We start from the raw sequence: 21570 nt of genomic DNA, 5'->3' as shown, positions 1-21570 counted from the left end.
CCCAGCAGGATCGTGCTTTTTGCCCATCATCCCCATGCATGGTGTGGGACTGTGACACCCATCAGACTCATGGATGGGAGCAGGCTGGATGTCCTCCCCCATGTCCCTGTGCAGCGTGGGTCCAGGGCACCCATCAGACTCAGAGATGGGAGCAGGAATGGGTGAGTGAGGATCTATGGGTGCTGCAGTCCCATCACTGTGCTCTCACCAGCTCCACTGCCAGCGCTGTGTGAGTCTCATCCCTCCCTCACTAATTTCCCTCATTGCACCCATAATAATTAACGCATCCCCAGCCCAGGCTGCCCTCCTGTTTCAGCTTAGAAGCCATCACTCAGTGCTGCAAAGGTGCAGCCCACTGCTGGGTGCTGCTTCCCATGGGATGTTTGGGAAAACCTGAACGGTGCTGAGATCCATGTGTGGATCTGCAACTCTTCTCCACCTCCAGGCTCTGACCTTGCAGCCATGTGAGCGATCCTTTGGGTGCTTTCCAGCGCTGAACCGAAGCATCTCTGCAGAAAAACCCTGATTATTCCAGGCTGCAAAGCAGGTCTGCAGCAATTAGAGATGGAACAAAACCCTTCCAGCTCCGGAGCCGCTCAGGGGAAAAACGAATTTGCGTGGGATGGATTTGAGCTTGAAGACAGACTGCCCCAGCCCTGAGCACTGAGGGTGGCAGAGATGTGCCCAGGGTGGGGAGGGGGCTGCCATCCCCACTGCCTTCCCACGACCCTCCTGGCGCCCGCCCCGCTCACAAAACCAGAACTCCTTATTCCTGAGAACTTAATCCGGTAGTTTTGTGCAGCAAAACTCCAGCGGCCGTCAGCTGGGAGCGGGGGCTGCGCTCGGCAGCACGGGAAAGTCTCGTTTTGCATCTAATGAAAATTTCATTCTTGGTTGTTCTTTCTTTCTTTATATATATATACTTTTTTTTTTTTTTTTCCCCCTCTTGACTACAAAAAGGAGACGTTTCCAACACGCAGCAGCTGGAGATAAAAATGGATAAAATATTTATTCTAAAATGAGACAGTAATAAACGAACCTGGGAGCTCGTATCTGAGAAGGATTTACGTCTGCTTTGTCTTTCAGATGGGAAAAATGAGTCAGCCCAGGGCTGCAGTGAATGCACTGTGCTGCTTTTTCCACCTTTCAAGGGAATGAGAGCCCTGTCAGCCACCTTGCAGCCCAGGCCTGGGTCTCAGCTGCTTTTTGCCCCTGAGCAGAGGACTTTTCCCATCTCTTTGGAGCAGTCCCATCCCACGGCGGGCGCAAAGCCGGACTTCCATTTGCCTGGGAATGAAAATCTCCCTCATCTGTCCCACGCTGCCTTTGAAACAGGAGAAAGTCATCCCTGCCAGGTCCTGGGGAGGCTTTTTCCTGCTCATGGTGATTTTGTCTTCAGCTGTGTTTGGAAGGAAACCAGCACGGCCACTTTCTCCCGGTCTCCGTAAATCATTCACCCCCCCCCTCACTCTTCTTTCCCCTTTCATACTAAAATAAAGGAAATAATTAAAAGAGCAGGAAAATGAGCTGCTGGCAGGTTTCCTACAGACCCTCTTGGTGCTGCGGTGCCGTTGCTTGGCCATAGGGCAGCCTCTCCATAGCAGGGCACTGCCGGCAGCCCGCTGTCCTCATGCAAAGCAGAGCAATGTGGTTTGCCCCGGTGGCTCCTTGGCAGCATTTGCAAATGGTCACTGCATCTTACATCAGTGGTGCAGCAGCAAACTGCATTTCACAGTAATGCTTTGAGGAAAATCAGGGAGATGTCCCCCTTTATCCCCGGGCTTTCCTAGCTGAGGGTTGCTATGGGGTTTGCTGAGCGCCTCCTTTGCATCCTTACTCTCAGGTTCCTGGATCTGGGTTTTCTCAGCATGTTTTGGGCAATGTTTCATACCCCTCATGCACTTACAGAGATGATTCAACACAGCATCAGTAGGAACTGCACGTACATGGAGGAGACCATTGCCTTGCTGAGGTATCAACTCTCACACTGTCTCCACCATTAATTCTCTACCTGAATGCACCCACCTGGGGCTGTTTCCCTCTCCCTGCTTGCAGGGCCACATCTATTAAAACCCAGACCTCTCCTCCCATCCCTATGATTTGGCCCAGCAGGGTCACCTGGGGGATATTTAGGTGTGAGGAGGGGCAGAGCAGATCTCCCTTCTGTCTCTGCTGCCCTGTGCATGATAAGGAGGTTTTCCCCATGTCTAAGGGGGTGAAGTGGGTTGTGCTTTGGAGGTGTCTTCTGTCTTTGCTTGTTATGTGGACAGTCCTTCCCATATGAGTGAGGGAGGGCTGTCTGTTGGCTGCGTGACATTGGGGTGGCTTTGTGGCTGCAGGGGATGGTGTTGGTTCTGTCCCCACCCAGATGTCCTCATCTCACAACTCCGTGTGCCAGGACATTTGCACCCTGCCCCCCTGTGTCCCCTGTCCATGTGGGGACACCCTGAGTCACCTTTCTCCCTGTTCTGTTCTGCCTTGGAAGGCACTGGCACATTGCTTCTGCCCTCTGAGGCCAGGCTTATCCCATTTCAATCCTAGCACTGCTTTCTGCTGGGGCTTGAAGATGTGCACCAGCATCAAGAATCACAGAGGCTCAGGCCATGCGCATCTGAGCCTGGCCGATGGGACAGCACAGCCCCTTGTGATGCAATGCCTGCTTCCCATTACAGGGGAATGCAGCCCATATGGTGGGCAGATTTCTGCCTGGGGGTGGGAGGGGGGAGCTGAGCTCTGTTGCTGCAGGCACTGCTGGCAGCTCACGGTGCCCTACTGAGGTCAGGACCTCAGTGCCCCAAATCCCCCCTGCCCTGCACCTGCTGTCCCCATCATAGCCTTGGGGTGACCTGCAAGAGCACTTGCTTGTCTCCTTTGTGGAGGCAGACAGATGTTTGGGGAAGAAATGGAGGTGAGATTAGTGCTCTTCAGCTGCAGCTGGGTGCTGTGAGCTGTTGTTTCATGTGTAAACCCCTGCTGCAATTCTGGAAGCTCCATTCTCATCGTTGTTCCTAAACAGAACAGGGGTTGCAACTCCCTGCTCATGCATGGGGTGAAAGCATATTGATACACTGTGGAGGCGGGGGGGGAGTAGTTTTATTTCTCTTTTTCTCAGTGACTGGTGAGGTTTGAGGGCAGGGTTGTGCCCAGGAGGCAGTGCCCCTTCCCCCACCCCAGGGATGGAATGGGATGGAGGCATCTGCTAGGACATGGGGATTAAAAGGGGTGATGGCCCCATGCCATGGCTTGTGGGGGTTCGGAGCTTATCTCAGACCCTGTGCCAAGGATAAGATGGCTCAGCCAAGCAATAGTAAGTGACTGGAGAGGGAGTTTGGGTCCAGTCCTGTCCCCATATTCCAGTGCTGACAGCTGCCCTCCTTTGTCCCCTACTGAGCTCACTGCAGCAGAGGTGAGGTTAAGCCTGGGGTTGACCTCTCCCTCTCCAGATACCCATAAGTGAGGGGAAGGAAGCTTCCCAGCACCCTTCCCAAAGCCTTGCTCAGCAGCCCATGCAAACATCAGATTCCTTTCCAGATCTTATTATTACTTTTTCTTTCTTTTTCCCCCTCCTGAACTAACCATAAATCAGATTGCTCTCCCCAAGGGCCATCTACTGCAGCTGACCCTGCACGTGAAGACCACCTAGCAAAGCTCCTTCTCTGAAGTACTGCTTCAGCCATGAATATGGGGACAATGCAGGAGTGAAGGGTACACATGGACCCCCCCCATACACACACACAATTCTGTCTATAGGTCCAACTTTTCCTGGGTGCTGTGGGCAGACACCTTCCAGCTCTGCTTTCAGCCTGGCTCTGCTCCTCTTCTCTGCTCCAGCCTTTTTCCCAGGGGAGGATGGAGATTAAGAGGAAGCAGATTAAACCTAATGGATTGATTGCAATTATTTCCCCTTGTTTATTTGCAGTACCATGTGGGAGCCTGGAAAAAAAAGAAAGGGAAGGGAACGATCTTTTATGTGTCTGTAGTCCTGGTCCTCATTACATTTCCTGCCAGCTGAAAATAAAACCAGTTACATTGGAGCATCCTATTTCAAGTTCTCATAAACTGCAATGTGTAAATACTTCTGTGCAAACCCACACGCAACCTTATGCAAAGTTATGGAGCAGCAGCCCCATGCAGTCCCCACTGCCCTTTTATTTCCCTGCTTGCCCGTAACTGGGGACATGGCATCAGCTCTTTGCTCTAAGACTCTTTTGGGGGGGATGTTGACCTGTCACCGAGAATGCTGGAGCTCATCCAAAGCCTGGTCCTCCATCAGACAGGGATGTTTTCACCCTAAATTTGGTTGCCCAAAGCCAAAGTGTGTGTATTTAGAATCAAAAATCCCTATTTGGGAATGAAGCCTTTTTGCCTCTTCCTGGACTCAAAGCAAAAATTTGCCCCTATCCCAAACATGCCTTGATCTGGAGTTTTGTGTAGGACCTGAGGTTGACCCTGCGTGCACTGCTGACAGCTCAGGGTGCAGAACGGGCTGATGGTTGGACTGGATGCTCTTAGTCAACCTAAATGAGTCTTTGACTCTTGCTTGGGGAAAACCAAGAGGCACGCCAACGTTGTGATGCTCTTTATTGGCACCCAACTGATACACAATGATAGAACCGCCGAGCCGACCCCCGTGCAGATGCCCTCCCACCTCATGCTGCTCAGCCCTCCCAGCACACCCACAAACTCCTTCTACAACGGTGATTTCTTCACCGTAAGACTCTCTAATAAACTGGCATTGGTATTACAGAAGGGATTAGGGGAACAAGTGGAGAAACTCACGCTCTTTGTACAACAAAAACATTAGAAAAGGACACAGAACGTACCGACGAGCACTAACTTTGGCTTGTTTTTCCCTTTTCTTTTTTTTTTTTTTTGTATTTTTTATTGTTAATATTATTCTTTTTCCTGCAATGTGGGATTCGAGGCATCCCGTGGCTTCTCTTTGGATGCTGAGTTTGTCTCTGTTTTCTCAGCCGTGAGGTTGGTCAAAGGGTGAGGAAACGACCCTTTGCTATGGCAATAGAAACCTGAGACCGTGGCGATATTGTCCTGAAGAAAAGCGATTTATGTCTGGCACTGCAAACGTGGGCTTGGCCAGACTGAAGCAGGCAGTTTGGGATCCGAAGTTGGCGGTACCCAGTGCTTGGTTTGAGTCACTTCTTCCAGAAAAAAAAAAAAGGGTCTGATGAAACCAACAATGCAACAACCAGCATTTACACTTGTCCCAAAGCATCCGTGGGAATGGCTTGGTCTGGAGGAGTCAGCGCCCCAGCCAGGGGTTTACATGTGGGGCAGTTCCCTTGGACTTCAGTGGTGGGAGAGATTCAGGATGCAGAGATGGAAAACGTAGACCTGTTGGGATTGAATCTTCCCATCCAATAAGTTCAGTGTGTGGAGCCAGTGGTCAAGGTATGGCACAATTGTTCTCATGAAGGGGTCTCTGCTCTTACTGCATGGAGGCTTTGCATGAGGCGCTGAACATCCCAATGTGATCCAAATGCAGCCTGTGCTCTATTATTTTCTGAAACACAGGCAGCAACATTCCAAAGGCTTTTAAAGGAATTAAGTGCTCAGTTCCCATTGAGATTAGCTTTGAGAATCCCAGCCTGACTGAGGCTGGAGGCACCTCTGGGTTCACCCGGTGCCCCCCAAGGGGTGGTGCCCACAACCACATCCAGGTAGGCTTTGGAGATCTCCAGCAAGGAGAATCCACAACCTATTTGGGCAACCTGAAGTTCTTCCTGATAGTCAAAGAGAAACAGCCTGCAAAGAACAAAGCTCCCCCTGCAACAACCAGGAATGGCCAAATCCTTCAATTCTTTTGAGTTTCGCGATCATTTTTGGAGCGTGCATGTGTGCATTTCCCTGCATTCTCCATTGAGTCTTTAAGGCCAGTCTTTAAGACAAGGTGGGAACGAGGACATGGCTGCAAAAGGGAAAGCTCAGCTTGCAGGCACGATGCTGTGAGCGAGCAGCCCGTGGTGCACTGCAGCAGAGGTCATCCACACCAGACGTAGAAACATTGAGCATTAGTAAAACGACACAGAATTATTTACAAGTCTTGCTTAGCTCCTTAAAGAGGGAAAGAAAATCACCTTCTGCATTTGGTAAAGCTTCTGAATGAAGCACGAGGTGAGTGGGGAGGCTGGGATGAATGCAGATCCATGCGTGAACTCGCCTTGCAGTCCTTGCTCTGCCAACAGCCTCCAGAAGAGGGAGGTGGTGAACCTGCCCCATTGAGTGGGACATCCTCCAGGACCATGGCTCAGGGTGTTCACCTGGCAGCTGCTCCTCCAGCATCACTGCTGGGAGAGGAGCTGGGGCTGGGACCCCAAAGCTATGAGCTGGGGGTCAGGTCAGGGCTGGCATGGAGCACCTGGGTGGCTTTGATCCCAGGCCAGTGCAGTGAGGGGCACACCTGGTTTGTGGTGAAGGAAGGATGAGCAAAGCCCTTTTGTCACATCCCTGTTGCAGGCACTTTTTCAGCCCTTTAGAACTTTGGTGTTCCCCTCCTGGAGCTCTCTGTAGGGCTGCCCCCAATGTTTGGTGTCTGCTCTGCATCAAGACCAAACCCTGCCAGCCCTGAGCATGGGGACAGCCCACCCCGAGTTACACAGTGTAGGTGAGGCTGCTCGAAACAGAGTCCTTTCTCCCAGCCCACCCTCAGGCACAGCCCCATCACCAAATCCTGCTGCAACTGCTCTGCTGCTCTCCGTGCCCACCTCAGCTCTGCTCTTCGCTTGCAGCTTGGGGAAAGCAGCTGAATTTGGGGGCATCAGATGGGAGCAGAAGACAACAGTGAGAAAGACAATGGAAAAAAGGGTAGGATGGAGACCTGGAACCAGGAGAAGGCGCTAGAAATGGAGAGAGGAGAGACCTGAGAGTGGTGCTCGCTCCTGCCCTTATGACTGCCTCGGGAGCAGGCACCGAGCAGGACCCTGAGCCCGGGTTATGGGCTGCCAGGGGGAGGCGGAGGTGGGAGGGGGCGATACCGAAAACAGGAGCTCAGTGCATACAGGGCCATAAAGCGAGGAGGGGTGGGGGGCCCCCTCTTCCTCCCCACCTTCCTCTCCAGGGCTCTCGGTGCCAGGGAGGGGGGAGACAATGAGGCAGCAGGGCAGGGGACCCCTGGCTGCACTTCCTCCCCCCAGGCCGCCCTTCACACCGGTGAGGTGGCGGTGGACTCGCTGTACAAGCTCTCAGCGATGTCCCCACGTTGGATCTTCCGGAGAGCCACCAGGAGGGCATCGAGAGTGGCCGTCTCCTTGGCCGACCAGTCGGCCAGCAGCGCTCGGGCGGGCGATTCCTCCCGCGTGAAGCAGTCTATGAGGTCCTCCTTGTAGCCCAGCTCCCCCGCCAGCTGCCGCCACGTCTCCTCCGCCGAGCTGCTCAGCAGTTTCTCCACTTCCTCCTGCTTGCTGGGCGGCAGGCTGACATACAGGTTCCCGTCTCCCTTTGGTGCTGGGGAGGGCAAGCAATGGGGGAACGTGTTAAGGAGCTGTGATGCTGCGCATCCCTTCCACCCCGCAGCCCTCATCACCCTACCTGGTCCCTGCGTGCTCTGGTTGGGTGGCTGCTGGTCGTGCAAGCTCTGGCTGTCCACTGAAATGCCACTGTCGCTGTGCAGCTTCTCCCCCTCCGGGGAAGGCGTCTGGTTCACAGGGCGGTTGTTGGCTCCCTGCTTGTTCTGCTTGCAGCTGTTCCACCTGCACAAAGAATGGTGGTGGCACTGTCACTGTCCCCCTGATCAGCATACCTTTGCTTGCACCTTTCCTTTTGGGAGTGGGTCCGTTGCTTTGTGCCCTGCTTGAGAGCATTTTCCCAAGGAGATGTGCATTTTTCATGCAACTTTTGGCTCAACCTCTGCAGCAGATGCACCAGCTTAAATCAGCTCTGCTTTTGCAGGTGCCCAGCTCCTGAACTTTGCAATGGACCAGGACCAAGCCCCCTTCTGCATGGACCCACACACGTGCCTGTGCTCCTGGGGCACATAGGGCTGTATGCAGGTCCCCACGTGCATCACTGCACCCACATGATGGCACAGCTGTGGCTGCTGCCTTCCTATGGTCACACCCGTGCCTTAACACCTATACTGCTGCCTTCTCGTGGTCTGTGCACGTGATGATTTGTGCCCTCTGGGGCTGGAGCGGAGCCACCACTGAGTCCAGGGTAGTGACAGGGATTTGGATGGATGAGATCGGTTTGGGCAGCACACATGGAGCTCAGCAGATGCATGAGCCCAGGGATGAAGTCCTGGTTGAGAACGGATGTGAGGGGGCACTGACCCCCCTCGTGGTGCTCCCAGAGATGCACATAAAGCAGCCAAGCCAGTCCTGACCTGCAGGGCCAGGTGCACACCCTGGGATGAGCTGCTGACTATGATCGGATATGATGTGCATGAGCAGGGGGGGCTGAGCAGGGGGTGTTTGTGATAAGGGTGTGGGAGGGCACAGCTTGCACCCCTATCCTGCTGCAATCTTCCCTTTCCTCCCCTCAGCTGCATTTTTGGGCATTTCAGCTCCTGCCCTCTCTCATTTTGCAGCACTCTTGCTGAGTGCTCCAAACTCAGGACCTCAAAGCAGGGGACACAGCCTGCTTTCCACTACCCACATCCCCACGGCGCTGCCCCAGCCCTTTACCTTTTGAAGGCAATGTAAGCCACCAGCCCCACCACCACGGCTGCCAAGATGGAGCAGTACACGGGGATGAGGTTATCAGCAGTGCCACGGCTCACGACAGGCTGCGAGCTGCCCATGACGGTGGTGACAATGTCTGCCAGGGTGGTGGCCATCCCCTCAGTGTTGAAGGGGTCCCTGGTGATTGGCTCGGGGCTGTCAGAACCTGCCAGGGATGGGGTGTGCGTTGTCCAGCGCGGGTGGAGGTCTGTCAGGAGGGAAAAGGAATGACAAGAGTCAGCCATGTACCTGGTGGTGTCCTCCAGCAGCTCTGTCACAGCCCCTCATTTTCATGCTTATCCTTGCAACCACCTCATCCCCAAGACTCCAGGAAGAACTGAAGCTGTTCCCAGATCCAAATGGTGCCTGATGGTGGCTGTGGTGCTGGGACATAGCTTTGAAAGCTTTTCTTTCCACTAGGTTTTCTCAAGTCCTTCCAGCAGAGGAAAATCATTGTCTCCTGTTGCTTATGGATATTCAAGCCCAGCACAAGCAGCATTTATCCTTTCTGAGGTTTTGTATCAGGAGAGAAAAGCAGCTCTTCTCCCAGCTACACAAGCCTGCTGGTGAGCCTTGGGCTCCTGTCTCTGGTCCCAGAGAGCTGATGTTGGACATGGTCCCTCAGATGCATCTGCAGCTGCTTCCCATCTACCCCACATGCAGGCAGAGCAGCTGCCTCTGCAGCTCACAAGGAGCCACGTCTGCCTGCATTCGTCTGCTGCCAGCAGCACCAGAGCTGGGATTCAGGCCCTGGGAGGGGGGGACCTCACTCATCCCCTTCCCCTGTCCCCTGCCTGCTAGGTGTGCACTGCCAGCCCAGCTCCATTGTGGGAGTAACCCTGTTCACACTCATACACCCGCACACAGATGTGTCATGGAGCAGATGTATCTTGTCTTGCACCACGATGTGTTCACCCGTGGCTGCCCAAACAGCCCCTCAATGCCTGCCTCCCTCAGCTCTCCCCATGCCCTCCTCCAGGGACTTCTCTTGTGCCCACTGTGAGTGCTGCAGGGCCATGTCCCTGCTCTGCCTCCTCAGAGCTGTGCCACTTCCTTGCCCCCACCGTGCCCCAACCACCTTTCCTGGGCACAGCCCAATTCCTGCTCTCAGCAGAGCCTATTCCTGCACAAATATACAGCCCTGATGCAACACCCAATCCAGTGCAACACCCAGTTTGGCTCTTGCAGCCTCTGCTCTTGCATTCTGGACCCTCCAGCTCCGCCACAGCACATGGATCACGCTGTGCTCTGTCTGCTGGCTGTCCCAGGGTGGGAAGGAAGCCGTGGCATCTCCCAGTGCCACCCCCCAAGCTGGACCCCTCTGCCCTTTCAGAGCATCGCTCCAGTGGCGGCATGGCTGCATCCGGCGGGGCCCCACTGGCAGCTAACAAAGCTCACCCTGTGCTCCTTGACTTATGGCTCCATTTACTCGACCTCACCAAGGGATCAGCCAAAGGGAGCTGCGCTGGCCGCCGTCTCACACTGTGAATCAGTAGCGGATGGGACAAAGCCCCTTTCTCTGTCACTGCACTCAGGGCAGGGAACTGCACTGCTGCTGCCAAGGAACAGCCAAGGAAGAACCCAGCGCCAGCCCCCCCTGAAAACCTCTCAAACAGCCCCCACCAGAGTCTGAGGGCTGCACAGAGTGGAGCAGAGGGGCTGCTGTATTGAATGATGCAAAATCTCCTGCTGCTCCCCAGCTCTTTTGGAAGGCAGCAGCAATTAATTCCCACGAGAAAGCCACGAGCTGTCAAATTCCCTTTTGATGAAGGCTCTGGTGGCTGCAAAAGCAGCATCAGAGCTGCTGAACCTCTTGGCTGAGCTCATTAGGAAGCTGCATAATGAAATGCCCAAGAGGACCTCAGCTGGACATGAGGTCCTCTCTTCTCCAGATCCCTTGGGGATCTGCACCCACCTCCCCATTCCAAAGGAGAAAGTGTGGCACAGAGCACTACACCTGCTTGTGCTGGCACCATGAGACACAAAGAGCCCTGCTCTCCCCTCCAAGATGGAAAAAGGCAGCATTACCTCTGCACTCCGCATCGGAGGTGGCCGTGCACTCCTTCACCATCACCTCGTTCTCCTCGCAGATGGTGCAGGGCAGGCAGGGATCCACGAAATTGGCCTCATCAGAGAAGGTGCCCTCAGGGCATTCCTCACAGACAGTGTCCTGTGTGTCCCGGCAGGGGAACATGAGGCCAAAGCCCACCTCACAGATGCTGCACTCCTTGCAGCTCCCGCTCAGCTCATTCTGGAAGTAGCCGTAGGCGCAGCGGCAAACGGCGTCGTCTGACTCCACGCAGGGTGCAGACATGCTGTGCAGCCCCACGCACTGCGTGCAGGGCTTGCACGGTTCTGTGGCACTCACTGTGTCCGAGTAGGTCACACCTGGGGGGGGGGACAGAGGGTGGGGTGAGGAAAGAGACCATGGGGACATCCCCATCCCTGCTGGTCACATTGAACACCAGCGCTGGCTTCAGTGCTGCCCTCAGATCCCATCCAGTCCAGGGGAGCTGGGTTTGTGCAGGAGCCACAACTCTTCACTATTTCCCTCCTCCTCTGAGATATAGGGTGTTTTTCCCTGCTTAGCTCCCCAAAAAACACCTAGACCCTTCCAGCCCCAAGCATCTCTGCAGGCTCTTGCTGCCCTTTCCCTTCCCATGAACAGCATCCTCCTTTTTGTAGCAATTCCCCATGCTGAGCCATTGACTCAGGTCCCTTGAACTCCTGCAGCCTTCAGCACACCCAACCAGCTGTGACCATGTACTCAGTGCCTCATCCTATAGCATCCTCCCCATTCCCCATTCGTAGACACTCCCCATGGCCATGCTGGTACCCTACAGCCATTGCATCACAAAAGCTTTCTCCTCTTCATCCTTCCTGGTCGGGTATCTTGGGGTATCACTGCCCTGTGCCCCTTCCTTGGCCTCGCAGGAAGCCAGGGAACACAGAAGGTGATGAGAACAGGAGGTTACAACACTAACTGCTGACTCCTCTGACCCTGGGGCTCTGGGCTCTCCAGTTTCACTGCGCAGGATTCACTTGGCCATGTAAATCAATCCTCTTCTGAAGCCCTCCAAGCTGCCCCCGCACTGCTGCCCTCCTGATCCCCAAGGTGCTTGGGCTATTTTTGTTTTATTTTTAACACAGGAAGCTGGGATTAGTGCCTGTCCTGGAGGGCACAGCTGGTCGCCCTGAACTGTGCGCTTCACAGCAGTTCCCCCACAGCCCACCATGCCAATCCCCACCTCTTCAATGGAGAAGGTATTGGGGGATCAAGTGCAACCTGTCTGCTAGCCCTGCTCTTGGAAAGGGCAACTACTCACACATCTGCCTTTAGATTAGAGGTGGCAATTTCCTCCAAGTGACAGTGGGGCTGTGCACCCACCCTGTGCCTGCAAAACTTTCTGCTGTGGCCTCCCAGCACCTTTGGTGGCCTCCAGCTTCCCTGGGTGTCCCACAGGAGACTGAGGATCCACACAGGGCTGCTCAGGTGCCTCACTTTTGGGACAGAGGGGAAAGGAGAGCCCTGAGACCCCTGTGAAGGGCTCCAAAGGACAAAGCAATGCACCCCAAAAAGACAGGGGAACAGCACTGAAATGGCATAGGGCTGAGAACAGCTTCCCAAAGCCATTCTCCAGTGGGGACAGCATCTTCTTACAGCAACCACCCCACACCTCAGCTACACCCCAAGTGTGCAAATGTGCCCAAACCAGCACACATAGGCAACGGCAAAGGGTGCAGGGGCAGAGATGCTCCGGGTCGACTGTCAGCGTGCACTGCACCCATTAACCTGGGCTCTTGGCTTGCATTATTCTGAATTATTGATAGATACCATTAGAGCAGGGAAGTGGCCAGGAAAGGCATACGGCTGAGTGGGCACATTTGCAGTGGCAGCAAGGTATCCGAGCTGAGCAATTACAGCTGAGATTCAAACAGGGCCCCCTCCCTCCTGCAGCAACAGAGGCTGGCGAAGGAGATAAATAAATCATGAGGCAGAAATCAGGAGGGGGGTGGGGGGGGTGGCTGGCAAGGGTAGAGGGAAGGAAGAAGGGAAATCATAAAAAAAGCAAGTGGCCATTTGGTCTGATGGAGGGAACATCGCCTCCAGGCTTTGGCAGGGGAGGTGCTTTGATAGTAGGACATTTCTTGTGAAACAGTTTGAGCAGTGAGTTGAGAAGGCAGTGAATCGGGAAGAAGGCCAAGGCAAAGCCTCGGAGGCAGCCCAGGGTGGAGGTGGGGATGTCATGACCAAGGGCTACACCCTAATTCCTCCCTGCTGGCTCTGCTTGGTAACTGGGGCACTCTGTGGGAAGGAGCTGCACCCACAGCACCCAGGGAATCCCATGGAGAAGGATGGGAGCAGCTCCACAAAAGATCCTGTCCCCATCCCAGTAGAGGCTGGGATGCTCCAAGCTATCTCTCCTCCTAGAAATCTTGCCCTGAGCTCAGAGGAAAGCTGGGAACCCTCCTGCATCACCTGCACCCCAGTGCCCACCCAGCATAAGCATCAGCATCTCCCCATCATAGCACCTAGATGATAAGATGATAATCCTGCTGGCATTAACAATGCATGACCATGACTGGGTCAGAGCTGAGGGTATAAAGCAGGAGAGTTTGCAGTGGAATTATCACCATCTGTGGCTCTTCAACATGTATGCTTTTCCCTCTTGGTGCAATGGGGGAACCAGGTCATCTCCTTGGTGCTGCTTCCCATCAGAGTGGTAGGGGCTTGGTCCTGTCCTGGGGTTTATGCTGTGCTGTCAGGACAGCCCCACTGTGCAGTGGGGTGAGCAGGGGGGGTGCTGTATTTTGGAGGCCCCCAGGTAAAGGATGAAAGGGCTATGAGGCATTTGGAGGGCTCAAAGGGGAAATAGAGGCACAGAAGGTACAGGGAGCAGCAAAACCAAGCAAAGCACAAACTGCAATGCTGAGAGTGTTTGCTCCTGGCTGCTGTCATCACTGCAGGGGTGGAGAAAGGAGCCCGATGCTTTCCAGCTCAGCTCCCTGACCCAACAGATCTGGTGCCAGGGGTTAACCCTGCTGCAAGAATGCAACTGTTGGGACAGGACGGAGCAAGCTGGTACGCAAACCAGAATAGCAGCATTCACAAAGCTACCAACAACCATGACTTAACTGATTCACCCAGGTCCTGCTCTCCCCCATAATCTCTGCATCCTCCAGGGAGTGTAGAAACCCCCTTCATCTCCCACTTCCCAGAAAGGACATGGGAATAATCCATCTCCTAGCCTGGAATTGCAGGGGGTTATAGGAAATGCTGCTCTAAGTAACCCTGGTGTGCAATGCAACCCTTCCATGCCCTCTGGATTTGCTGCCCTGCATCCTGAGAGCTGGGCTGGGGCCAGGAACAGCGAGCAAACCTGCCCCAAGGTTGCAACCAGGGGGATGCAGCTCGGAGGGCAAGCGCTGCTCATTGATTTTGCAGAAAGGCAGAGGTATTTTTAGCACTGCTCTGACACTGCTCTGTGCTGGTGCTGCTCAGGTTATAGGGCTTCTCCCCCTCCCTGCTCTCTGACTCTTTTTACTTCCCCTACAATGGTGCTCTGCCAATTCTGCCTTTCAAATCAGAGCTTGGCTGGCACAGATCCCCCTACAAATATTTGTCCCCAGGTCTTCAAAGAGCTTGCAGCAGTAAATTTGCAGGGTAGATCGTTTTCTGCCTATCATGGCATTGTTTAAGCAGTAATAGCTGGACCACTTCATCTGCAAGCATTTAACCAGCTCTCCTGCGCAAAGCTCCGGCCGACATTTATGAAGCATTTGACATAGGCAATGTGCCTGGAGTCAGCCAGCAGAAAGCTCCCCGCCTCTCTTGGGGACTCATGATTTGCTTCTCTCCCCTCCAACTTGCTTTTATTTCGCAGCCTTTACAAGGTAAAAGTAGCAATAGTACAGGTGGCTCCTGAGATATCCCTATGGCTGGGTTGGAAAGCAGAGTGGGGAGAGGAAAATCCAGGAGGCAATTGCGAGCGAGGAGCCATCCATGCAATGGAGGAACTGGAAGGGAATCTGATGCCTGGCACCAATGGGTCCCCAAACAGTGAGAGCTGCTGGGCAGGCACTGGGGAAATACTGGAAACAATGCTGAGGTTTGGGGCTCTGTGCAATGGGAAAATGGAACCCAGTGACACAAAGCACATCCACACAATGGATGTCCATAGGACAGACACACAGGTGCCCACTCGTGTTCCCCAAAAGCCCCCATGTATCACTACTCACTGTCCAGGCAGGGCTCACAGACGGTCTGGTTGACCCCACAGGGCTGCACAACGCCCTCGCCCAGGTTGCAGGCTTTGCAGCACTCACCACTCGTCGTGTACATCTCGGTCAAACACTTTTCCTTGGAGCCCCAGGTGGGTCCCTGGGAGAAAAAACAGCATGGAGATGATTCTTGTTACAGGAATTGCAGCAATAGGCAGAGAGAGATGTTGCATCCAGGGAGGGTTGTGCTGTGGGGTGGAATTCAATGTCTGGGCTAAAGGGGAGGCTGTGTGTTAGGTATAGGGTTTGGGAGAAAGGGGAGGTAAATGACTTTCCTATGCAAAGCTCACTCGTTTGCAAAGCTTCTGCTAAGTAGTGCTGATTGAAGGAGGCAATGACAGCCCTTGGTCTGGGCTTGTGGGTCTTAGGGGGATGCTGGCTTTTCTGTAGGGTTACAGCCTTACATCCCATCACAGAAGTCGTTTTCTCTATGGATGCTGTGCTGTCACAGCCCTCCCCTGCCTGGGAAAAGCTGCCAGCCCAAGTGAAGGGTTCAGAGGGCTAAGGTCCCATTTCTGCACTGGGATCAGAAATCAGCCCCTTCGGTGGAAATGAAGACTTTGACAGGAGCGCAGAGAGCTTCAGCTGTCTGACAGGAATAAGTGTACTAGCTTATAAAACCTGTCATCACATATGGAAGCAATAAATGTGCCATGAGCAGTGCGGTTAGAACCTCTGCACATCCACTTTGTAACATGGGGAGCAGAGATGGCCATTCCCCAGAGCACTCCTTGGCCAGGGGTGATGTGTGGGGCTGGCTTTGCTCCTCCTGCTCACAGTCAGGAGGGTCGGGAGTTTCCTCGTGCGGCAGCTGGGATGAGTTTGTACGGAAGGAGGACGGGGCAGATGGTGTCAGGGCAGATGGTGCTGTTGGGCTGCGGGTCGGACACACTGAGAATGAGGCAGTGAGGAGGCAGGGCAATGCTCAGAGCTGGGGCCACCCGAAGGGACAGCAGCAACGGCAGTGCTGTGACCATCCAGGGTCGGTTCTATGCGCTCGCTCTCGGGGCGATGGTGCTCGATGGGGAAGCTGCTGTCGGGGATGTGCTCCTTTCGGGGGGACTGTCCCTTTGCCACCAAGACGAGGCTGATTTTGGGGGGGGGGGGGGGGGGGGGGAAGAATTCTCCCGGCAGCAGAGGAGCTCCCAGTCCCTGTGCATCTGGACTCCTCGTCAGCCGTTTGGCCGCCGCTCTGCACAATGCGCTGTTATGAACTCATGGACGCATCAGCCGGCATAAGCCGGCCCGGCCCGAGACAATGGAGCGCCAATTATAGGCATCTGAATGACAAAGTGCTCCAATTACCCTTCGCTTGGAAGCGTGTGCCTTCCTTCAGCGCCGCTTTGCCAGCCCGGCTTGGCACCGATCCCCAGCTGCACGGGTAGGATGCTTGGCACTGGGGGACCCACCCAGCACCCTCAAATAACAGCTGGGAAATGGGCTTGGGGATGAGCAAAGGGCTCGCTCTGCAATAGGGACAGCTCTAGGCAGCAGCGATGCCCGTTGCAGAGAGTGAAGCTGGAGCTCAATCCGTTGCTTCCTTTTCCCCAGCACCTGCAGCGTGTCCCCCTGCTCGGGAAGGTTTGGGGAAGCGGGGAGCATCCGAACTTGGCTATAAATAGTGTTGGAAAGGCCGCAGCGGTGCAGCTGGGGCCGCAGCAGCCAGCTCTCCCACGCCGCCCGCGCCTGAGGCAGCTGCAAAGCAACCCCACAGGGACAGAACCCGGCTGCGCTGCTTCCTCTGTGCCAAACCGGACCGGACCCCCCCAGCCCCGACCTCCCCCCAGCTGTCCAACGCTCCACGGTCCCCTCCTCGTAGGGCTGTTCTACCCTCCGCGTTTCTAAACGACGTGGAAAACGCACCTTCCAGCCCCAGATGCTGCCCCCCCCCCCCCCCCCCTCCCCACGCCTACGTTTCCCTTTCTGCATCTCGAGCGCCGAAACATCCATAAAGATTAACACGCTTATAAGAGGGGCACATGGTCTGCATTAGCCCGCTGAAATGTGCATGTTATTAACACAACTCCCGTTGACAAAGCCACAGGTATTAACACCATAAAGCATTTTGACAGCTGGACTGAGGGGGGGAGAAGGAAGGGGGACGCGCTGAGGGTGCGAGCAACACCTTTGAAAGCTTTTAATTGCTTTTGGAGTAGTTTTGGCGTTCCCCTGCCCTACAGGGGGTGGCGTTGGAAGAAGATGTGCGCAGCGCAGCAGCAGCATCTCCCAAACCCTGGCAAGGAAATCTGTGCTGCTCCGAAACAGGGAACGGCAGCAATGCTACAGCTGGAGACGGGCCCAGCAGCAAGCCTGGATCCGAACGGCCCGCGAGGCTGACAGACGGGTTCTGTGTATTTTGGCGGGGCACCCTGTCTAGAAAAGGCCAAAGCTCTGGATCCCTACACTCCCCAAACTTTGAGCAGTGGGAGAAGCCACATCTGAGCTGTGTGGGTCCTGCAAAGCTCTGCCTCCCCCCCTAACTCAGCTTCAGTCTGAGCAGGACAGGTAACGTGCCATGGAAATGGGGTGCTGGGGGTACAGCCACAGCTGTGAGGCATGTTTGACCTGTCCTGCTCAAGGCTCGGAGGAGCAGTGGGTTTCCAACTACAGCAGATCTCTATGGGGCTGGGTGGGCTCGGCAGGTGCAATCCTAGGGGCAGCTCAGACCTGAGGGGTTGGCTGCAGGATATGGGGGACACCAAACCCAGCTTGGAGCCATGCGCCATCCATACTGCTCTCCCCCTCAGTCTCCACATGAACCTGCTGAAGCAGCAGCTTTAACGCCCTGCCCCAGAGCTTCCTGCTGCCCACTGAGCCCTCTGGGACCCCACAGATCCTCTTGCAGCAAAAGCCCCATTTCTGCCCCGGGTGGCTCAGTGCATCCCCACATCCCCTGCTCTGTGTGTCTCCTTCTTCTCTGGTCCCCTTTATCCCTAAGTTTTATCTCCGGCACAGGCTGAGGCTGTGCCCATCCCGGTTTTGCCCTTCACATTGAGCAGTGAGTTTGGAGCCAGGAAGGGAAGGTCTGTGAGAGTTTTTGAAGGTGTGGGGTTCGGGAGGTGGGGGCACAGAGCTGGGGCTGCTTTCTTCCCATAACCTCTTGTGGGGAAAAAAGGGGCAGCAGAGCCCAGCTCGGTGCCAGCAGGACGCGAGGGGCTGCACGAGAAATCCCTATGGTGTCCATCCCTATGGTGTCCCCACCACCACCACCACCCACCTCCCCACTCCTCTCCCTCTGCACCCAAACCTTCTGGGACCCTCCATCCCCACACAATTGGCACTCCCACTTGCCGATACCCTCGGGACCTTGCAAGCAGAACCCCACAGTCCCGTGGCACCCCTCCGTCCCACCCGCACCCGGTGCCAGCGGGACCGGGGCAGCCCGTGCTCTCCCTGCCCGCTCCCCTCTGGATCCGGCCCCCCTGGGCTCAGCCCGCAGCCCCGCACTCACCGCCTGCAGCAGGAGCAGCAGCAGCGGTACGAACCCGGCCATGGTGCGCCGGGGCCGCCTCGCATCCCCCGGGCTGCCCTCCCTCTGCCGCCCGCCGCCTCGGCAGCACCAGAAAAGGGCTGCAAGTCCCTCCTCCTCCTCCTCTCCGCCCCCGGAGCATCACGGCGAGCAGCCGAGCCAGCACCCTCCTCTGTCGGTACACAAAGCCCGGACCCCTCCCCAGCACCCACCTCCCCCCCACGAAACGCTTTCGGCTGCATTTGGTCTCAGTCCAGCCGTCCCCTCCACCCTTCAATGATTCGCGTCCATCTCTCCCCACACACTCTTCCCTGCTGTCTGTCTGCCCGTCCATCGCTCACACACCCACGTTCATCCATCTCTGCACACTTTGCTCCAGCCCTCCACCAGCACCTCACGATGGGTTTGCAAATGGGTTCGTTAATTAGAAGAACAGAGCGAGGCTCCGGGCTGTGGCTGGGATGGGGTGACCAGATCCCCTCTGGCTGCACGGCCAAGGGACAATATCCAGCAGGTGACACCCCCAGCACCCAAACTCAGCACTGTCACAGCAATCCCAGCCACAGAGAGAATTTCCCTTTGTCACTGCAAGAGAGGCTGCAGTGCCCAGAGCCACCTGCTTGTGTTTGTAGTTCCACCCGCAGGTGCAAAACAACACATGGACATCCTTCCTCTCCTACAGCCCCAACATGTGCTGCTCCCCTGCATTTCACTTTACTACAGAGCTGCTCTGTCCCCATCCTGCCCAGCCCCAGCCCCGTGCTTGTGAGCTCAGCTGCGTGTCAGGGAGTGGAGCTGGAAATGTCACGGCCTTTCCCCAGCTCGGTTTGGCTCCTGCCTTGGTGTGTCAGCACCAAAAACTCTCTTTGTAAGGTTTGCTGGAAAAAAAGAATGCAGCCAGTTTTGTGTGGCTTTGGTGAGAAGGTTTGCTGGAAGCTGCTCAGAAATGCTGGCGCCGGGGTTGGGAGGAATGAAGGATTCCTTCACCCCCTGCTCACGTCACTCTGCCCCCAGTGCTTTCACCTAGCATAGGATGGAGCAGTGGTGTCTGTGGGTCTGTCTGTGCCACCCTGCTGCTGCCCATCTCTCAGCTTTACTGTGTTGGGATCACAACATTATCCTGTAGGCAGACACAAGCTGGATTCCCTCTCGAGCAGCGAGCTCCTAACCTTAGTGACTCTACAAGTCTACAATCTGTGATGCTTGCGTGGTTGGCAGCTCCTGGCCCACTGTATAACCAATAGATATATAGGTGTTATAATTAAGAAATACACAAAAGAGTTTGGCTAAGCAGGTTATTACACCAAAAAAAGAATAGATAGAGGGCTTATACCCTTATCCAGGGTTCATTGGAAAACTCCAAAAGGAGATAGCTCCAGAAAGAGATCCTTCCCCACTCCTAAATGGTTCTAGGAGAGGTGCAGCCAGGCTCCATCCCTTCCAGCAGCAGAGGTGAATTGCTTTCACTTGTGCTCCCAGGGCTGACTCATTGCTCACCTAAGGTGATCAATCAGAGGTTCAGGCTGGGATCAGCAGTTCCCATACACCCGCTCACACCGTGCTGTGGGAAGCTGGGACTGGGGCTTTGAGGAAAGTCCCTCTTTAAATAAGATTAACCCGAAGCCAAAGCTGCTGTTTGTCCTCTGATGCAGCGACATGGGAACACGTGTGAGCCACATGGTGGTGGGTTCAGGGCCAGCTGGGGACAGGGCAGCATGCACAGAGCCTGGATGTGGGGGTGGGGACACGGGGATGGGACGGCTGCCACCCACCATGAGGCAAGCATTGCCCTTTTCAATGCTTGGATGATTGGAAATGGGGCAAAGCTTGTGGACATCTGGCAGAGCCAGGCACAGCGGGGGGAGCAGCCTGGGTCTTATAACTCCAATTGCCTTTGCTGTTCTGCTGCAGTGAGTTGAGTGGAAGCTGAGCTGCTGCCATGGGTCCATTTCATCCGTTCACAGAATCACAGAATCACAGAATTGTAGGGGTTGGAAGGGACCTCCAGAGATCATTGAGTCCAACCCCCCTGCCAAAGCAAGTTTCCTCCACCCCAGGCTTGTGGCCTTTCCCCATGGGATGCACCGCCGTGCTGCAGCACTCCCCTGGAGGGGGGACGACAGGAGGAACTCTCTCAAGTCCCAGTGCAGAGCTCGGGTGTTTTATGATGCTCAGACACCACCACGAGTGTCACCCCAAGAAAAACCTCACCGCAGTGATGCAAAGCAGAGACGGACGGACAGAGACGGCCGCTCAGATGGGCTGCATCTGCATGGGGCTGGGCAAGCAGCCAGCACAAGTAAGTGGAAACTGCTGCTCCATCCCAACCCTTGTGGCTCCTTTGGTTAAAGCACTCCTAGAGCTTTACGTTAACCCCCCACCTCACGCTTTTTTTTCTCCCCCAGAAAGGTTGTGGCCCTTTCCTGGCTCTGTGCAATGACAAAAGGCCTCTTAAAAGTCTGCTGTCACCTCTCAGAATTAAAACAAAGGCTCTGCATTTGCTCAGAGATCGGCCCTCAGGGCTGCTAGCACTGAAGCTAGCACTGGCTGCTGCCCTGCAAATCCCAACCCCAACCAAGAGGTCTGCCCACCCTCAACCAGCTCCCTGTGCCACAGCACAGCCAGCCATGTCCTGGGGCAGCTCCTGGCCATTGAGGGGGGCTGAAATTGTGGCTCAGTGATGCTCCAGATCCTCCTGAGCCACAGTGAGATACGCTGCAGTGACACCATGCTTGCCTCCAGCAATGCTGGTTGGTGAGAGCAGGTTGGAGAACGGAGAGCAGCCCATCTGCCTGTAAGGAAAAAGGGGGCTTCTGGATTTGCTGCTGGCTCCTGACCACATTTTGGGCTGGGAGGTCACACAAAGAGGATTCACTGCTGGGGGAGCACCGTGGGGTTCCCTGGGTTGGCTGGGCTCATCCTTATTTGTGAATGTGAGCATCAAGGAATGGGGCTGAGAGCAGAGGTGAGGAGCAAGCAGGGAGGGCTCCTGAGGGGAAGCATCATTCCTGGGAGAGACAGCTGTGCCCCATGGGCCTCCCCCCACTGGAGCAGGGAGGTTTAATTAGCAAAAGCCCAATTACAGCTCAGCAAAACACCGCATCCAGTCCCTCCCAAGGACACAGCGCCCGTCTCACTCTATCC

The 21570-nt window shown here is 55.3% G+C and overlaps 1 protein-coding gene across 1 annotated transcript; it reads right to left on the bottom strand.

The window, feature by feature from the left end:
* Positions 1-4564: 4564 nt before the first annotated feature.
* Positions 4565-18526, bottom strand: NGFR (nerve growth factor receptor). Its single transcript, XM_048927020.1, has 6 exons — positions 18409-18526; positions 14916-15057; positions 10704-11063; positions 8640-8883; positions 7546-7706; positions 4565-7461 (listed from the first exon to the last, which is right to left on the bottom strand). The coding sequence occupies exons 1-6, from the start codon at positions 18448-18450 to the stop codon at positions 7160-7162; spliced, it is 1251 nt and encodes a 416-aa protein (XP_048782977.1). The 5' UTR covers positions 18451-18526; the 3' UTR covers positions 4565-7159.
* Positions 18527-21570: the final 3044 nt, after the last annotated feature.

This window comes from Lagopus muta, chromosome 25 (assembly GCF_023343835.1).
Source record: "Lagopus muta isolate bLagMut1 chromosome 25, bLagMut1 primary, whole genome shotgun sequence".
Classification (NCBI taxonomy): Eukaryota; Metazoa; Chordata; class Aves; order Galliformes; family Phasianidae; genus Lagopus; species Lagopus muta.
Note: the sequence above shows the minus strand (reverse complement) of the source record. Positions and strands in the feature narration are given on the sequence as shown.